This window comes from Pinus tabuliformis, chromosome J (assembly GCF_031772625.1).
Source record: "Pinus tabuliformis cultivar Carrire ecotype Pingquan chromosome J, CPIR1, whole genome shotgun sequence".
NCBI classification, from domain to species: Eukaryota; Viridiplantae; Streptophyta; class Pinopsida; order Pinales; family Pinaceae; genus Pinus; species Pinus tabuliformis.
In genome coordinates, this window is record NC_142295.1 from 1,466,120,502 (window position 1) to 1,466,137,602 (window position 17,101).

The 17,101-nt window shown below is 37.5% G+C and overlaps 1 protein-coding gene across 1 annotated transcript; it reads left to right on the forward strand.

The window, feature by feature from the left end:
- Nucleotides 1-4,066: 4,066 nt before the first annotated feature.
- LOC149232895 (uncharacterized) lies at nucleotides 4,067-8,332 on the forward strand. Its single transcript, XM_089382033.1, has 3 exons — nucleotides 4,067-4,783; nucleotides 5,171-5,753; nucleotides 5,919-8,332. Exons 1-3 carry the CDS (start codon nucleotides 4,067-4,069, stop codon nucleotides 8,330-8,332), a joined length of 3,714 nt encoding a protein of 1,237 aa, XP_089238159.1.
- The last annotated feature ends 8,769 nt before the right edge of the window (nucleotides 8,333-17,101 follow it).

The following is a 17,101-nucleotide window of genomic DNA, read 5'->3' on the forward strand; positions in this document are numbered from 1 at the left end:
TTTCTAATACTGAAAAAAAAATTCATACCTTCCATGAATTTATTCTATTCCGTTTTTATCAAGCTCAATGACCTTATGAAATAGAAGTGTTTCAATTGAAAGAAAAAACCCAAAAGTAATTTCAAACCAGATAATTTGAAATTTCTCTTTTCTCATAATTAACTAAATTAAATTTTCATAATTATATTAAAATTTATCAATGCATATCCTTTAGGGCAATCTAAATTTAATTTAGCACACCGTGGCATTCTCCATCCCGTAAAGTATATACATCTACACATCGTTAAATAGTAATCATAAAAACAAAATAAATCTGTATATATATTTTATAAGTAGAGATCAGATCAGATCAGATTATATTATATTTGTGGTTTGATGAAATGTTGGTTACAGTGGAAAAGGGCATTAAAAAAGGACGTGCTTGCTGTAACACTGGTGTTACAGTGCTATCCATATGGTTTGATTAGAATGTTAGTTAAAGTGGAAAAAGGCATTAAAACAACACGTGTTTGCTGTAACACAGGTGTTACAGTGCTATCCATGTGAGCGTCTCTTGCACGGCCATTTTGTCAAAGCAGCCTTTCATGGAATCAAGACATATGTACATGACACATGCTGTTTAAAACATAACCCAAAAATATTTATGAACGTCAAACATCATGCGCCGTTCTTTCCGAAACACAATGATTCAAGGGTGATGTATGTGCTCGTTAACTTTTCAAAAGTGAAATTTCCTGAGCTTTCAATATAGGGAGAAATCGAAAAACAGCGGACAACACGTACATAAATCGAAAAAAGTAAAGAACATGCTTATCCACCGCAAAGGACCATTTGACAATGGAGCATATAATGAGGTTGAGAGGGCATCATTTGTTTTGGTAAACGTCCTGCTAAAGAGGAAAATGTGTGCTTCTTCATTTAATTAAAAGTTTTGGATCTTCAAGGTAAAGTTTATCATTGGGAAGTAATTAACCATTTTTTATCATTAGGATAATAATCCACTATCATGGAATAATCAACAAATAAAATAAAGTTGTTTGAAAAAGTTCAAGGTGAAATAGAATTTATGTAAAATTTACATTTAAAATTTCTGATTTTAATAAATTTTTATAATATTTTCTATAAAATTAATTGAATATAAAAGAGTTATATTACATGGATATAAATTATTATTACTAAGTAACATTAATCTGGATTTAATTGTCAATTTAAACTATAAACAAACATGTTATAAATTGAACCAAAATGTAAAACACTATTAAAGAAAAGTGACTAGGAAATTCTATGACTGACAGATTTATCTCTTACTCAAATTTCTATGAACCAATGTAGATCCATCTTAACTACGGATCTATTATGGACTAAGAGGGATCAAAGGATCAAATCCTTCAAGGTGCAAGCATCCTTTCAGAGTGCAAAATTCAAATAGAGGTTTGTACCTTGATCCCTCCGAGTGCAATATAGATCAACAGTTAATATCGATCTACAATCCTTCCAGTCATGTGCAGTCATGTGCAACAACATGGAATTTTTAGATAATTATTATTAAGTGTATATATATCTCTGTGTATGTGTGATGGACATGATCATTTGGAATTTGCATGATTATGAATCCAAATAATATGAACTTAACAACAATGTTTAGTGAACCAAATGTTAAATAATAATAAAATGAAATGATTAATATAATAATGCTAATCTACCTTCCTCGGTTTTTAGTAGTAATAAAAAATTTAGATGATGAAAATTATGTTTATGTACATGTTTGAGATAGATATGGTCAATTTTAATTTACTTAGTTTCCTTATATTATGTACAAGTATATTTCAATAATTACATGATGAATAAATTGAATAAAAATAATGTAACAATATTTAATGATGAAAAATGTACATTGAAATCAAAACATGTACACATCAATGCATTGATTTCAATATACATATCAATATTTATTTCCATTCAATATTACATCTACATAATTGTTGTACATTTCAATTTCAATTTACATTTGTATTTCAAATTTCGATTTCAATTTCAATGTCAATTTTTATATTTATTTCTATTTCCATGATTTTTTTATTTTTTTTTAATATGTATTCATGTCGATTTCTCAATGCATTCATTTAGAAATGATAAAAAGTATAGATTGAAATCAACGTCTTGATTTAGAGGTACATGTTAAATTCAATGTGAATTGTTATTTCTATTTCCATTTTTGTACTAATTTTAACACATTGGTTTTAATATACATATCAATTTCTAGATGCATTTATATAGAAATGATAAAAAAATATACACTAAATTTAATGCACTACATTAAAATAACATTTTCTTAGAATATCGCTTCACGACCGCTGCTACCAAAACTAGGGTTTCTGTGAAACCTGCAACGGCAGGCCTGTCAAACTCGGTTCATACGGTAGTTTCAGGCGGACTGGTGATCAGGGCTACGCGGCCATAAGGGAAAAAGAAGAATGCAACTTCCTCAGGGGGAGGGCCAGGTGCCTCCCCCCAATACGGACGGGCGGACACAGCACACGGAAGACAGGGAAAATGACAATGAACTGAGCGGCGGTACTCTGGAAATGAATCAGCGGAAGGGTAAGGACATAGAAACAGAGGAAAGAAGCAGGGCAAGTTCTTCAACTTGTAAGCCAGTAGCTACCCACAGACCAAGGGTGGAGTTCCCAAGTCACCGTATCAATGCTAGGATACAGTACATGAGAGATCACGCGCTGATCGGTAAATTCATAGGAATATGGCCGACGGAGAAAGCGCTGAGAAGTTGGATTAGCGCTAAATGGCATCCAAAGGGGCACATCTCTTCCCACCTGCGAGAAAAGGGGTTCTTTATAGCAGTTTTTAACTGCCTGGAAGATCGCAATAGGATATTGGACGGGGGTCCCTATTTATTCAACTTCACAGGATTATATCTCAAAGCGTGGGTCGAAAGGTTCAACCCAGATAAGGAGGACTTGAGTTATGCGCCAGTGTGGATAAGGATTTATGCAATGCCGTGGGAGTACTGGGAAGAAAAATCTCTACAAGAGATTGGGAACGCTCTTGGCGAGTTCGTAAAGATTGCAGAAGAAACAAAATCATGTAGATACACGTCCTATGCTCGGATCTGTGTCTATATGGATCTCAAGCAAGCGCTGCCAGACACGGTAAGTTTCTTTCATGAAGACTCTGAATGGATTCAAGTTATAGACTATGAGCATGTACCATTTAGGTGCAGGAAATGCCATGATATAGGGCATCTCTATAGAGACTGTCCACAAAATAAGAAACCCTCATCCCAAGATAGTTCAGATAATCAAACAACAGACGGCTTCACTAGGGTAACAAATCGAAGGAGAGGGAACAAGAAAGCAACAGGTAATCCCAAGGCAAATCCAGCTAATAAGACAATGCCCACAACTAGCAATAGTTTCGAGGCACTGGCCAAAAATGATGAGCAAGATCTGGAGAAGGACAGGCAGAAGGACAAAGAAGCCGATCCAGAACAACCAGGAGAAACCTCAGAGCAAATAGGAAAGAAGATTCAGAAACAATCAAACATGCAATCTCAACCTACATCCACTTCATGGCATTCACAAGGAATGGATGTTGAATACACGGTGCCAAATGAAAAATTATCAAAGGAACGAGCAGATACCTCCCAAGAACCTCAAAGTATGGAAGAAGATCCGGAGCCTTTAGACATAGGGGAGTTGGACATACTAGGCCTGGAACTAGCATGCAAAACAAGGAATTTTGAAAAAATACCAGAACGGCAAGTGGATAACCTAGTAGAAGTCTTGAACAAAGCACAGAAGAAATACTCTTTAGGAGTCCAAATAGGAAGTCCATGGGATGGCAAATTTATCACCAAGGATAATAAGAAGAGAGGGAGGAAAACGACATTAGAGAGAACCATCAAGATTGGAGAAATATTAGTGGAGTTAGGGAGGTATGCCAAACTGACCAAGTATTTCAACGCAAACCCCCAAATTTCTCAATGAAGTTGATATCATGGAATATCAGAGGGCTCAATAGCCCCAGGAAAGGTAGATTATTAAAAAATATGCTGATGCAAGAAAAACCAAGTATACTCTTTCTGCAGGAGACGAAATGCAGTTCAACATTTTTGGAAAAAATAGCAGTGAAAGCCTGGCCAGGAGGGCACGTAGTAGCTGTTGATGCTCAGGGAGCTTCGGGAGGACTTGCAATCCTTTGGGATGCGCGAGTCATCCAATTAAATAATATACAAGCTAATAAAAGTTTCATTCAGGCAACCTTCCATCTCTTAGGTACTAATATCTATGGGCTGATAACAAATGTATACTTTCCTCAGGATACAGCTCAAAAAGCTCAAATCCTGAATACATTGTCAGAACTCAACTTAGACAGGCCACATCCACTTTGGATCTCTGGAGGTGACTACAACATGACAGCAAGCATAGAAGAAAAACAAGGAGGCAGAAGCAGAGCAAATAGTGATGGCAATCTACTAAAAAATTTTATTCACAACAACTGGCTGGTGGATGTTCCCACAAGCAATGGCCTCTTCACTTGGAGTAATAAAAGAGAAGGAGCGCAGCAGATTGCTTCGCGTCTTGACAGGTTCCTCATCTCAGATAATGCAATTCACTTAGGAGGGGAATTTACAGCATCTATACTTCCTATCTCAGGTTCAGATCATTGGCCTATCGAACTGCAATGGAACAGGCCAGGTAACAATCTCAAACGTCCCTTTCGATTTGAAGAATTCTGGTTAACTCACCCGGACTTTGAGAGGCTAGTAAGATCAACTTGGCTCCACTTCAATCCCTCTGAAGGTACCAGAATGTCCAGGTTTCAGCAAAAACTCAAGCATCTTAAAGGGGTAATCAAAAGATGGAATCATAATACATTTGGCAACATCTTTACGGCACAAGCCACCCTCAACATAGAAATGAAGAAAATCCAGCAAACCATCATCACTGAAGGGCGCACGGAGGAATTAACCAAGCAGGAGCAAGTCATAGAATCTAGAATTATAGAAAGGGCTAAACAGGAGGAAATATTATGGAGACAGAAATCAAGGATTAGATGGCTAAAAAATGGAGAAAAGAACACTAAATTTTTTCATAAAACAACGGTGCAGCGTAGAATGATAAATTACATTTCTCACATTAAAAATGAACAGGGGGATAAAATTGAAACTCATGAAGGCATTGAAGAGGAATTCCTCAGTTACTTTAAGAAAGCGCATCAGGAGCCCAATATAAATAGAATGCCGGCTATCAACAAGCTAATAAAGAACATACCAAGGATAATAACAGAGGAACACAACAGTCTTCTCATCAAGCCCATCAACTTAGAAGAAGTTGAAGAAGCAGTGCGACACCTGAAGGAAGGGAAAGCGCCGGGTCCGGATGGTTTCACATCAAATTTTTTTCATAAGTTCTGGGACTTGATAAAGGATGAAGTCTGGCAGGTAGTGGAGGAATCTAGAGCACTCAGATGGATGTATCCAGGGTTAAATGCCACCTTCATAGCCTTAATTCCAAAGGGGGAAGATTCCAATACTCCAGACAAATACAGACCAATTGCTTTGTGTAATATCATCTATAAAATTACTTCAAAAGTAATAGCAACAAGACTAAAGCCGCTGCTCCCTCTGATTATCTCGCCCGAGCAATCGGGTTATGTCGAAGGGCGTCAAATAACGGACGGGATTATTCTAACGCATGAGATAATCCACTCCTTAAAGCAAACCAAGAAGCCAGGTATGTTGCTTAAGTTAGATCTATCCAAAGCTTTTGATAGTCTCAGTTGGGTCTATATTCAAAAAATTCTTATAGCCTTTGGTTTTGCACATTCATGGGTCAGATGGATTTTTAACCTCTTATCTTCAGCTTTTTTCTCTGTTTTAATTAATGGTATTCCCTCAGCTACATACCGTCCCTCCAGAGGTATAAGGCAAGGAGACCCCTTGTCTCCCTTCCTTTTTGTAATTATGGCAGAGGGATTGGGTAGAAGTATCACCTCGGCTAGGCTAGCCCAGCAAATACGAGGCCTTTCTTTCAATCATTCCCCTGCTTACTCCCACCAGCAATTTGTAGATGATAATATGCTTTTTGGCCATCCTTCAGTGCAAGAAGCTCGCCTCCTCAAATCTATTCTGTCAATCTTCTCTGATGCTTCTGGAGCCCTCATTAATCGAGTTAAATCCCAAATCTTTTTCTTCAATACCCCTGTGCCTACCCAAAGAGCTATTGGACGAATTCTGGGATTCACTATTGCCTCCTTGCCCTCCAAGTATCTAGGCGCCCCTTTAATGGCCTCAGCTCTCAAACACTCTTCCTGGAAGCAATTGTTGGAAAAACTTGAGACTCGACTCACCCTCTGGACCAATCGAGCTCTGAATATGGCTAGCAGAATTGTTCTCATCAAAGCGGTCCTTCAGTCCATGCCCCTGTATTTATTCTCCATTCTGGCCGCCCCAAAATGGGTTCTCAAAGAAATCAAGAATCTTCAACGCAACTTTCTATGGGGAAGCTCAGGTCAAAATCGAAAATGGGCTTTGGTGAAATGGGATAAAGTATGTCTTCCTAAAAAAGCAGGAGGTATTGGGCTAAGGGACCCTGAGCATAGTAATAAAGCAATGGGTGCAAAAATTTGGTGGAGATGGCTAGCCCATCCCAACACTCCATGGGCCTCTCTCTGGACAGCTAAATATGCAAGCAACTGTCCCATGGAAGAACGAATACGAATGACAGAGATAAGCACGGGATCGGTGTTTTGGAATTCGGCCATACAACACAGAAGTCTCATACAAGAACACAGCTTTTGGGAAATTAAAAGTGGAACAACTGCGCGATTTTGGGAAGACTCCTGGCAGCAGTTACCAAGATTAAGAGACATTCTACAAGATCATCAAATTCCAGAATGGGAGATTAATCAATACGCCAAGGTCAGCCAATTCTGGAGAACAGCTACAACTCAAGAGCATAGGCAATGGAAAAATGCAAATCAATTTTTATTAAACTGCTCTGAACAAACGAAGCAATATCTCAATACAGAATTACAAAAGAGGCAAATCACTATCTCAGAAGGAATGGACATTCTCAGATGGGGTTATGAAGAGAAAGGAATTTTTACCACAAAGGAAGCGTATAAAATAATAATCCAAGATCGGCTAAACAAAGATAAACTTTGGGATGAAATTTGGCACACATCCAACTGGCCGAAGGTCTCCACATTCTTATGGCTTCTTTGTCACAATAGAATTCTAACTTGGGATAATCTTAGAAAAAGAGGCTTCTCAGGTCCATCTATATGTCTAATATGTAGGAAGGAGGAGGAAACAGCCATACATCTTATGCAGACATGCCAAACTGGAAGAAAACTTTGGGAGAAGGTCGCTTTTCGCTGTCAAAAAGAGGGCAGAGTACAAGGAGATCTTAAAGCCACTATATGCAACTGGAGTCAAAAGCCATTTCAAAGCAATCTCCTTAATACTCTGTGGCATCTTATACCTGGCCTATTAATGTGGAACATATGGAAAGAGCGTAATAGAAGAATTTTCAAAGATCAATCTATGTCTCTAGAGCAAATCTGGAATAAACTTCATCAGAACATCATGGAGACTCTCTTAATTAGAGAATGGCACTCAGAAGACCTCCCCACTTCACCTCAGGAAAAAACAATATGGGATAATTGGGGGATTCAGATAAACCAAATGTTCATCAGTATAAAGAACCCCACAATGCAGGGACAGGAATTAAGCAATTGGATTCCGCCACCCATTAACATGTTCCAGCTTAACTTTGATGGCGCCTCAAAGGGAAATCCAGGGAAAGCAGGATATGGAGGAGTTTTCAGAGATCATAATGGTAATCCTCAATGCATTTTCATGGGCTCGATAGGTTGGGACACCAATAACTCAGCAGAATTGGAGGGATTATGGAGAGGTCTCAAATTAGCCCAGGAAAAAGGTTTCTTTCCTCTCATTATAGAAGGGGATTCGCAAATCATAATCAGAATGATCATAAAACTTATGCACGGTTCTCCCATTCACAAAGTAAGCAACAGTTGGAGAATGGCCCAGAGGCTGGAGCTGATCAACAACTGGCTTTCTCAGCATCAAGCAATCTCTTGTAAACACACCAGAAGGGAAGGAAATAAGCTCGCTGACTTTCTTGCCAATCTTGGAGTGGAAGCTAAGGGTGGCTACTTTGAAGGTACTATTGCCAGCCTAGTTTCTGAGGACCAGATTGCCAAAGTCCAGGAAATTGTCACTCGGGACAAGTCTCAGATCAAGAATACTCACCCGGATGTGGGTGACTCTTCCAGCATTCAATGAGGAAATCTGCCAGACAGACAGCTGGCCTAACGGATGGCAGGCGGGAGGACTGCATGGTACATGCCGTAGGAAGATATAACAAGTTAAGGGCAGGAGAATTAATTCCTGCGCAGCCTCGAAGTTGGTTAGAATTCATTTCGAGCATGGCTGCTCTGCATACACTCTGGCTCAGTGCCATGGATCCGCGCAACGCAATTAATGTCTCAGGGTATTATGAAGCTAAGCCGCTTCAGTCCTGCTGTATTGTCATTTGGGTATGGATGTTTGATTGGTTCTGGAGACGCCCTGAAGTTTTTAGCGCTTTCATTTCTTTTGGTTTGCTCTATTTCAATTGCTCTCCCAGTTTCTCTGCCCCTGTAATCATGCTGCGCAGATGAGGAATCCTGCGCAGGGGAAGTCACTCAGGAAATAAAGGAAGCCTTTCATGACTTGCGACTCAGATTGTCGCTCCTATTGCCTTAGCTCCTCCCTCTTCTCCGCCTTTGGATCAGGACAGGTTTCTTCCGAACAATTCTTATCAGACCTCCAGGTTTTCTTTCCAGAGTCAGCTCAATAGGCCTATAGTGACAGTCAATTTTACAATATTTGTCTCAAAAGAAGAGAGCAATCAGTCTAGTTCGATTCCTTCCATTTCCTCACCTTCTCAGGATGACAGTGTTCTGCTAGGGGACTTGTCAGGGAGAGTGTATCATGCGGACCATATGCAGAAGGACGCCCCTGCTTCGGAAGCACCTCAGCAGACGGTTCCAATACAGGAAGATGCTTTAGTATGCGGGCCATCTCAACGAGAACTTGGGGTTATGCACTTGGTTACTCATCCTGATGGTGAGTCAGTTCTGGACGCAGACGGTCTCGTGACCTGGCTGGCTTCTACTAGCCAGGAAAAGGAGGACACGCCAGCTTTGCCAAGTCATGCCGATTGATTACAACTCCTTCTTGCCAGGTGTCTCTCTAGCTCATATGTTTTGTAATTTTGTTCTTATGTTTTTGAGTCTGAAGTTAGAGGTCGATGTCGGGTTTATTCTCAAGCTTCAGGCAGTAACAACAGCAAATCCAGGTTTCATTTTTTGTATTACAAATGATTTTGCCAGGGGCTATTTTGTGCTTTTAGTCAATGCAGGCCATGAAGATTGTAGGTCTGGTAAATTTAGTCAGTTTGTCAAGAACCAAAGCAAAACCTTTGAAGTCTGTATTGTAAATCTGGCTGTAGGGCTGAAATGTAATATCCTTGTTTTTTTGGCTGAGGACTGGCTTCAGCCTCCTCTGAGGTCTTGACCTCTTTGTACATATTTTTTCACCTTTCTAATAGAATTAGCATTTACGGAGAAAAAACATTTTCTTAGAATAGAAATATTTGTTAACTTACACGTATATGTATATTTTGTAATAATTAAAAATACAAATGATATTTACATATGTTATAAACTAACTAGCATTCATGGGTTTTGATAGGATTATCACTGAAACTAACTAGCATTCATGGGTTTTGATAGGATTATCACTGAAAATGTCGTTTGTCTTCCTCTTCACTCTCTCTATATGTCTAATGCAGTGTTCTTAGTCTATGCAACCCTATAAATCTTAGCATATTATGTTAAAGATAGATCTAGGTTGGTGTTAATTACTTGAATAATTTGTTCCAAAGTATGTTAATCTCACCAATAATTTTCTAAACTCAAATCCAACATTTCCTATGAGATTAAAAGTTGTAGAGTTGATAATGTCATTTATCCAAACCATGGTTTCATTGATTTCATTTTAAACTTGGGGACCATGACTGTGGTGAGACAATGAAAAATGAGACATAAGGATGAGGGAAGTCACTTTTAGTTTAGAGAATAAGAAAAGTTTGTTGGTTCCTTTAACATATATCATAATCTTATTAAAGAAAAACACTTATGTATTTTAATAAAATAGGATAAATAGAAATGTATGAAGAATATAAGTAATCAAGATAAATAATGAATTATGAAGAATAAAGTAACAAGGTAAAATACCAAAAAATGAAAATAAGGATAAACTATAAACCTAATATAAATGGATGCAAAAGGTAGTAAAGAATAAAATAAAGGAGTGAGGAACAATATGTTGTGCATTGTGTTGTCATTGATGACAACAGGATGTCATTGATGTCAAAGAAAAAATATAAGATAGTAAAAATACCATTCATGATGCCTAAGAAAGTAGTAGGACTCTCTATGAACCACTATGATAGTTTGGTTTGTTATAGGAGCTCATCGAATGAAGACAAAGGTGCTTGAAGTTATTTCAAGTTTTGAAGTAGTTATGCTATCTAAATCATCCTATAAACGACATGGTTGATAGGTCTTGTCAATACCTTTTCAACGGTATATTCTTCCCTGAAAATATCCTCCTAGATGAAATGTTATGGCCATTTGAAGTTCAACCCTAGTTGGAGGCCCAAACTATAGGGTAGACACCCAAAATAATAATGCGTTAAAAGTGTGCACCTTTTTGGCGCATCCATGGTAAGCTAATCTAACTAGGCATATAAATGAAAAATTGCACAATCTTTAACACATTTAAAGACTATGCATCTCCCATTGATTAGAAGACCAAGATAAGAAAACCTATGCACTATTTATTTAGAGCTAGATGACACTTTGTGATTTGATAGATAAGATGATGTGGATAGAATGTGGCCACTCATGCATTAACACATGGCATAATATGATAGGACAAAAGAAATGATGTAGATAACAAAGTCAACATGACACATGAGAAGATGACATCATGATGATGATGTGGTGCCACTTGAGGCTCCATTGTGGCAAGTAAATTTGGCACTTTATGATTGATAAAACCTATGATAATGGGTGACATGTGGGGCCCCTCACGACTTCGCGTGGCATGAGGATGTCATAATGTGAATAATGAATGATCCTAAGAATTGAGTCATATGATATTCTCATATGGAGTGATTCAGATAAATTATTATCATTGGTCACATGCACATTGATTTGTGTGGTCATATGCTTATCAAATTCATATATAGATGGCTTGATGTCAACCGAAAATAATTTTTAGTACTAAAATTTATGGGCATGTTTGTGTTGGCCCATTTATATTGTGGGTGTTATCATGCCAAGAAACTCTCCTAGGTTGTATCTCAGAGATGCTCGGGAACATTAAAAACTCAACAAAAATGTTGGAAATAGGTGGATGAATGGAAGGAATGATGCATATTCAAGCCAGATAACCACTTCTACTATGCTTAACCCTAGACATGGGTGAACACCCCTAGACTACAAGGCTTTAGACCACCAATTACTCATAGTTTAAGAAATAGGTGAACATAGAGAACACTGACCACACCAGCAGATGCACAAGACCATGTGATGGCCGGCTGCAACCAGTAGAAACGTCTGTAAATCTATTTCCTAATGCACAGACAGGATGACAGCTCTCTGGCACTAAGAAAATAGAAACCTGCATACACCTTCAATAATACATACTAGATTCTAACATAGAGGTGGGATGACAGCCCCTCTAATGCTAAGCATCAAGAGCACATGAAAAATGTATAACACACACGGCCTAGGATATAGAAGAAGTGGAAAGTGAGCAATTAACAACAAAAGAAGCTTTTATTAGATGAGAATGAAGACCAGACGCTACAGGTATCACAATAGTTACAGTCTCTAGAAGTTAAACTTTACATCAAAACAATATCCATCAACCTTCATTACATCTCTGTTCTGGGTATATATAGAGTTTGTTTAGAAAGATATTCTGCTGCTGTGCTATGCGTGGAGGGGTCATAATGGACCACCAACCACCTTAACTCTTTGATGGAGTCTCTGCTATGATCTGAATGTTTTAATGAACAAATTGACCTTTATGTTGCTTTCATGAATGAATTTTGACCTTCTCTGGTGTTCTACATGCCTTTTTGGGCAGGTAGAGTGTAACCTGTATAAAGCTCCATGACTGATTAATGCTTTGATATGCTTGAGGCCGTCCTTTTTCTTCTCGTCCATCTTCTTCCTTAAATACAGTTGTTGGGGGTTAAAGAACAATCGAGGGTGGTACAGACAGTATGGCGGAGGCATAAATATGACGGGAACAATTATTGGCCATCGGATTGCGCGGATGAATGACTGGGATTGAATCAGAGGGAGCTATCGAGAGGAAGCGAGTGGAGACAATTTTGAGTCGTTCGATCATGGTCGGGCAGATTTGACGGCGAACGGGCGTGAAAGGTGCGCGGAGATTGACGGCCGGGGAATAGTGGTTTCATGAGCGGGTAGTATTCCCCACACCGCCTTTGAAGCTGCGGCGATTTTCGTATAAACCCGTGCGATGCAATATAACTGTGACACATGGCTTCCGCGATGGGCGAGAAACCGCTTTCCCCGTGTGTTAACGAGTGGCCAGCTCGCGCAAGTGGGGCTTGCAACTACCGTTCGATCGCGTGGTGGATGGTCGGATGGTGGGGAATGTGCATGAGGTTTAACGTGCAGGGGGAAAAGGTAGAGACCATTAGATCGTGTGATGTGTGATCGACGATGGGGATTTAACGGTGAGGAATAGTGGGGTAGGCACGCGGTCATGTTACCACAGTCATATGTCGATCAAAAATTAGCGCTCGAGGGTTGAAAGAACATAGGCTTTCTCAGAGATTTAAAGGTGAAATGGAGTGTTTGAATGGGGAACAAAGAGGTTTCAGGAGAAAAAGAAACAAAGATGTCAGGGCTATGGGGTATGAAGAAACCGAAGGAGAATGGTCTCACTCTCATAACTCTAGCTCGATTGGTTGCATTGTGTTCTTTAGCTCATCCAGTGGTTTGATATGTTTGGCATGATTGACTTCACTTCATTGATTTTATGGTTTGAGTACATGGCCAAAAAAATTTTGATTGACCTCCATTTATTAGGCCATGTATGGCCACATCCTATATGGCAACCATAGAATGGTTTGATTAAACATATATATAGCCTGCACGTAATAGGTGTTGATATATGAGCCATTTGATTAGTCTCAGGGTTGAATCCCCATTCCATCCTTTGGATATAAGTCTATTCACATGAAGAGGAAGCCATAACGGTATTCAAACAAGTCTTATGGACAACTATTTTGGTGGTGAAGTTTTCGTGTCCATACCAAGACCTTGGTTTGCGCCCCCGGTGGCAATGGAGTCGAATTTTTGTTTAACAAGTTCATTCCATTGAATAATTAGAGAAGTCAACAATGTTATTTTTATAACACTCGCAATGGAAAATACTATTTTATAAAAGGGAGCCAACAAGGGTCTTTTTTAGAAGCTTTAATTTATTATATAATTTCATATAGTTTTGAGAGCTTTTGTGGTTGATATTCATGAAAATTTAATTTTGGAAGGAGTTGGGAAATCAGGGCTTAGATATGAATGTAACCAAAGTTGTGTAATAATATTTTAATAGTTATTTGATGACCAAATTCCCTTTTGTATGTTTTAATAAGCTATGAGAAGGTTGTAGTAGTTTTGGATACATTTTGAAAATAGGTTTTGAGAAGGGGATCGACTAACCAAATTGGTGTACTCACAGAGTATGGGAAAACAATATGATAACCAATAACATTGTTTAATATGATTTTTGTAACATTGATTACAATATAGCGGTTTCATGTTGTGACACTAGAAATGGTTTTTAAATTGTGGAAATAATTGTGGTTGAAGATTATGCCGTGCCAGGGATTCGAGATAAAAAACAATGTGACATTACTTATGATTCAATGTTTTTTAACCACATATGATGATAGTGGATCAATTTTTAAAATGATATAAAATAAAGGTCCACAAGTAGTTGAGGAAGGATGTTGGTGCCCCCATAGATGTTTGATCCTCAATCATGTTGGAGCCTAGAAAACTATGGAGCCTACTCATCATTAAGGTTTGTGCCTTAACTAGGTTGTATCCTAAAATGTGTAGTTTCTTTAATCTACCTAGGTTGGTGCCTCAATTAGGTTTTCCTACAACAAGTGGTATATTGAATTTCTTGCCGTTAGATTCCTTTAACAGGTCATAACCTACAAAACTATGTAATGAATTGAGGATAAAGAAGAAAAATATTTGTTGTTTTCTCTCATATGGGTTTCTACGTAAAAATAGTGTGTCTCTTTGAAAGGTGATGGCTTCTTGATATTTTTTTGATATAATGATAGCTTGATGATGCATTTTTACAATTAATTATGTAATTCTTGAGATTCATTTCTATATGGTTGTTTGATTATGAAAATTTATGAAGTAGTAAAATTGGTCTCACAATTATTCACCACACCTTCCCCCGTGCTTCACCCTCTTAGTGTGACCTTTTGTCCAACACATTCTATGAGCGAAAGTTATATTCCAAAAACTAACTATTGGAGGGTAAATCCAAGATGGATGCAAGATATGTTATATTTTTTGGAATTTGATTTGAAAGATGTTGAAATAAAGAATAAAATCATGACCATGCAACTTGAAGAATTTAAGAAGAAACTAGGACAAATAGAGGACGAGTTAAAGGACAAGGATGAAGTAATTTCCCATATCCATAAATATGCATATGTGATAAGGAATTCAGCTAAGGAAATTTGGGAAGACGTTCCAACCAAAATATGCATCCAAAATACATTGTCTAGGCACCAGGGATTCTTTTATGTTTATTTCTTTCTATGTCATGCATTTGGTCATAAGGTTGTTACCTATAATATCTCTATATACCACTATTCTAAACACAAGGTCATGAGTTGTAAAGTCAATCAAAAGGAATAAAATTGTGGCCTTATGTTATATGTTTAGAAGAAAAAGGATAACTGGTATGTAGACAATGGTTTCTCAAGGCACATTTCATGGGATCAAAGGAAGCTCTCAACATCAAAGAGATATACAAAGGTAAAGCAAATTTCGGAAACAATGCATCCACTAAAATAATTGGAAACTGCATGGTTACCATTGTTATTGGAAGCACCAAATAACTAGATGTTTTATATATAAGGGTTAAAACATTATATTTTGACTATTAGTATGATATGTGATCAATGTTTTGATGTCATATTCAACTCCAAGTGGTGTGAGATCGGCAATTAGGATACAGGAAGGAGCTATCATAACCAATAATAATATCTACATACTTGATGAATTAAGGTACAAGAAAATTACTGATATAAAATAAAAGAGGATAAGATTGTCTCCCATTATCTTCATGTAAACAATGCCTCCACAGATGGGGAAGTTGTGTTCAATGGTAAGGTTCCTTTCAGATGTTTTCAATATGGACGAATATTTCATTGCGTATCTAAATTCCCTCATTCTAAGATGAATGATAGTGGTGATGAGTCGAGTTTAAAACTTAAGCATAAAAGAAGAAGCAAGCCAATATGATTTTTTTTTTACTCAAAGTAACAAAGCGATAGTGAATGAAATGAAAATTTGATCGATGGAGAAATGGGTGAAACATTATTGTTTGTTGAGAAACAAGCACCTGAATAAAAATATGCCTATGAGGAAGAACCTAAAAATGCATTCAAGGAAATAAGGATTATCAAAAATAAGGAATGACAATTGATGCAACAAATTCAAGAAAAAATCCTAAATGAAGACACCATTCTTTATCTAAATGTCAAAATAGAAGAAGAAAAAAGAGTAAAAGAGTTTATATATGATCAACTAAATGAGAAGGAATAGTTTTGCGAAATACTAGATGACGAGGTCATCCTCTTAAAAGAATAATTAGAGCATCACAATTAGAATTTAAACAAATTAAATCAATCCTAAGAGCGTATTCTCAACATGTATAGGTCCCCACTTATTAAGAAAGGTCTTGGTTATCAAGGAAGTTGTGAGGAAACAAAGAATAATGGCCCCCGAAGCCCATAAAATGAAGATGAATCCAAGAATATTGATAAGATATTGATAACATCTAGCAATAGTTCTCTTGAAGATCTAAAGCAAGTGGTGCACTAGGCCAAGCATGTTGATTTCAATGACACTCAAGATAATTCCAAGAAGGGGAAAAATACAAGGAACCAAAATAAGCAGAACGATATACAAGTAAAAATAAGTCAAGTGTTGGAAAGAAGTAAATGAATATGGATCCTCATAAAGCATTAGCATGCAATAACGAAGCAGGTATTGAAGATCTTAAAATGTATATGGCTCCTCCTAAAGAATCCACAAGAAACAATAAAGAAGATATTGATAAAAAAAGGGAACATGGCTACTCTAAGAAGTAGTTCCAAAATATCATGATCTCCTTAGTTATTGTTTTTCATGCATGAAGTTTAGGCATAAAACACAGGATTGTAGAAGCTATGATGTGGTCAGGAATAGACAATATTATCAGGTACCTAGATGGAGGTATGTGAACCAAATCAAGAGAATTCCTCAACCATATTTGCAATTATTAAAACTAAATGTGGAATGTCATATATGCCAAAATGAAGGTCATATAGCACCATACTTCAAACAAAACTGAAGATGGTACAACAAAGAGGGATTTCCTATCAATGAAAGAAGATGGAGAGGAAGCCAAGGAGAACCTCATTTAGGTATGTTTCCTTAGATCTTATTTGTTGGAGAAAGCTTCTTCAATATCATAAATTTTCAAATCAAAACTTGAAGAAGAAACTCCATGTATGAGGGTAGTATGTGGGCTATGGAATTTACATTGATGAAGTATGGATTGATGATGATATCTCATAAAGGGTAAGTTAAGCAGACATGTTTTGGGGAAAATTAGACAATGCAGAGATGACAGGTACTTGCAAAAGAAGGAAGCATGGTC

Coding starts and splice junctions, on each gene's coding strand:
- LOC149232895 (XM_089382033.1), top strand. CDS start 4,067: ATGCTGATGCAAGAAAAACCAAGTATACTCTTTCTGCAGGAGACGAAA. Junction 4,784..5,170: donor ACCCGGACTTTGAGAGGCTA/GTAAGATCAACT, acceptor AAAAATGAACAG/GGGGATAAAATTGAAACTCA. Junction 5,754..5,918: donor AAAGCAAACCAAGAAGCCAG/GTATGTTGCTTA, acceptor GTATTCCCTCAG/CTACATACCGTCCCTCCAGA.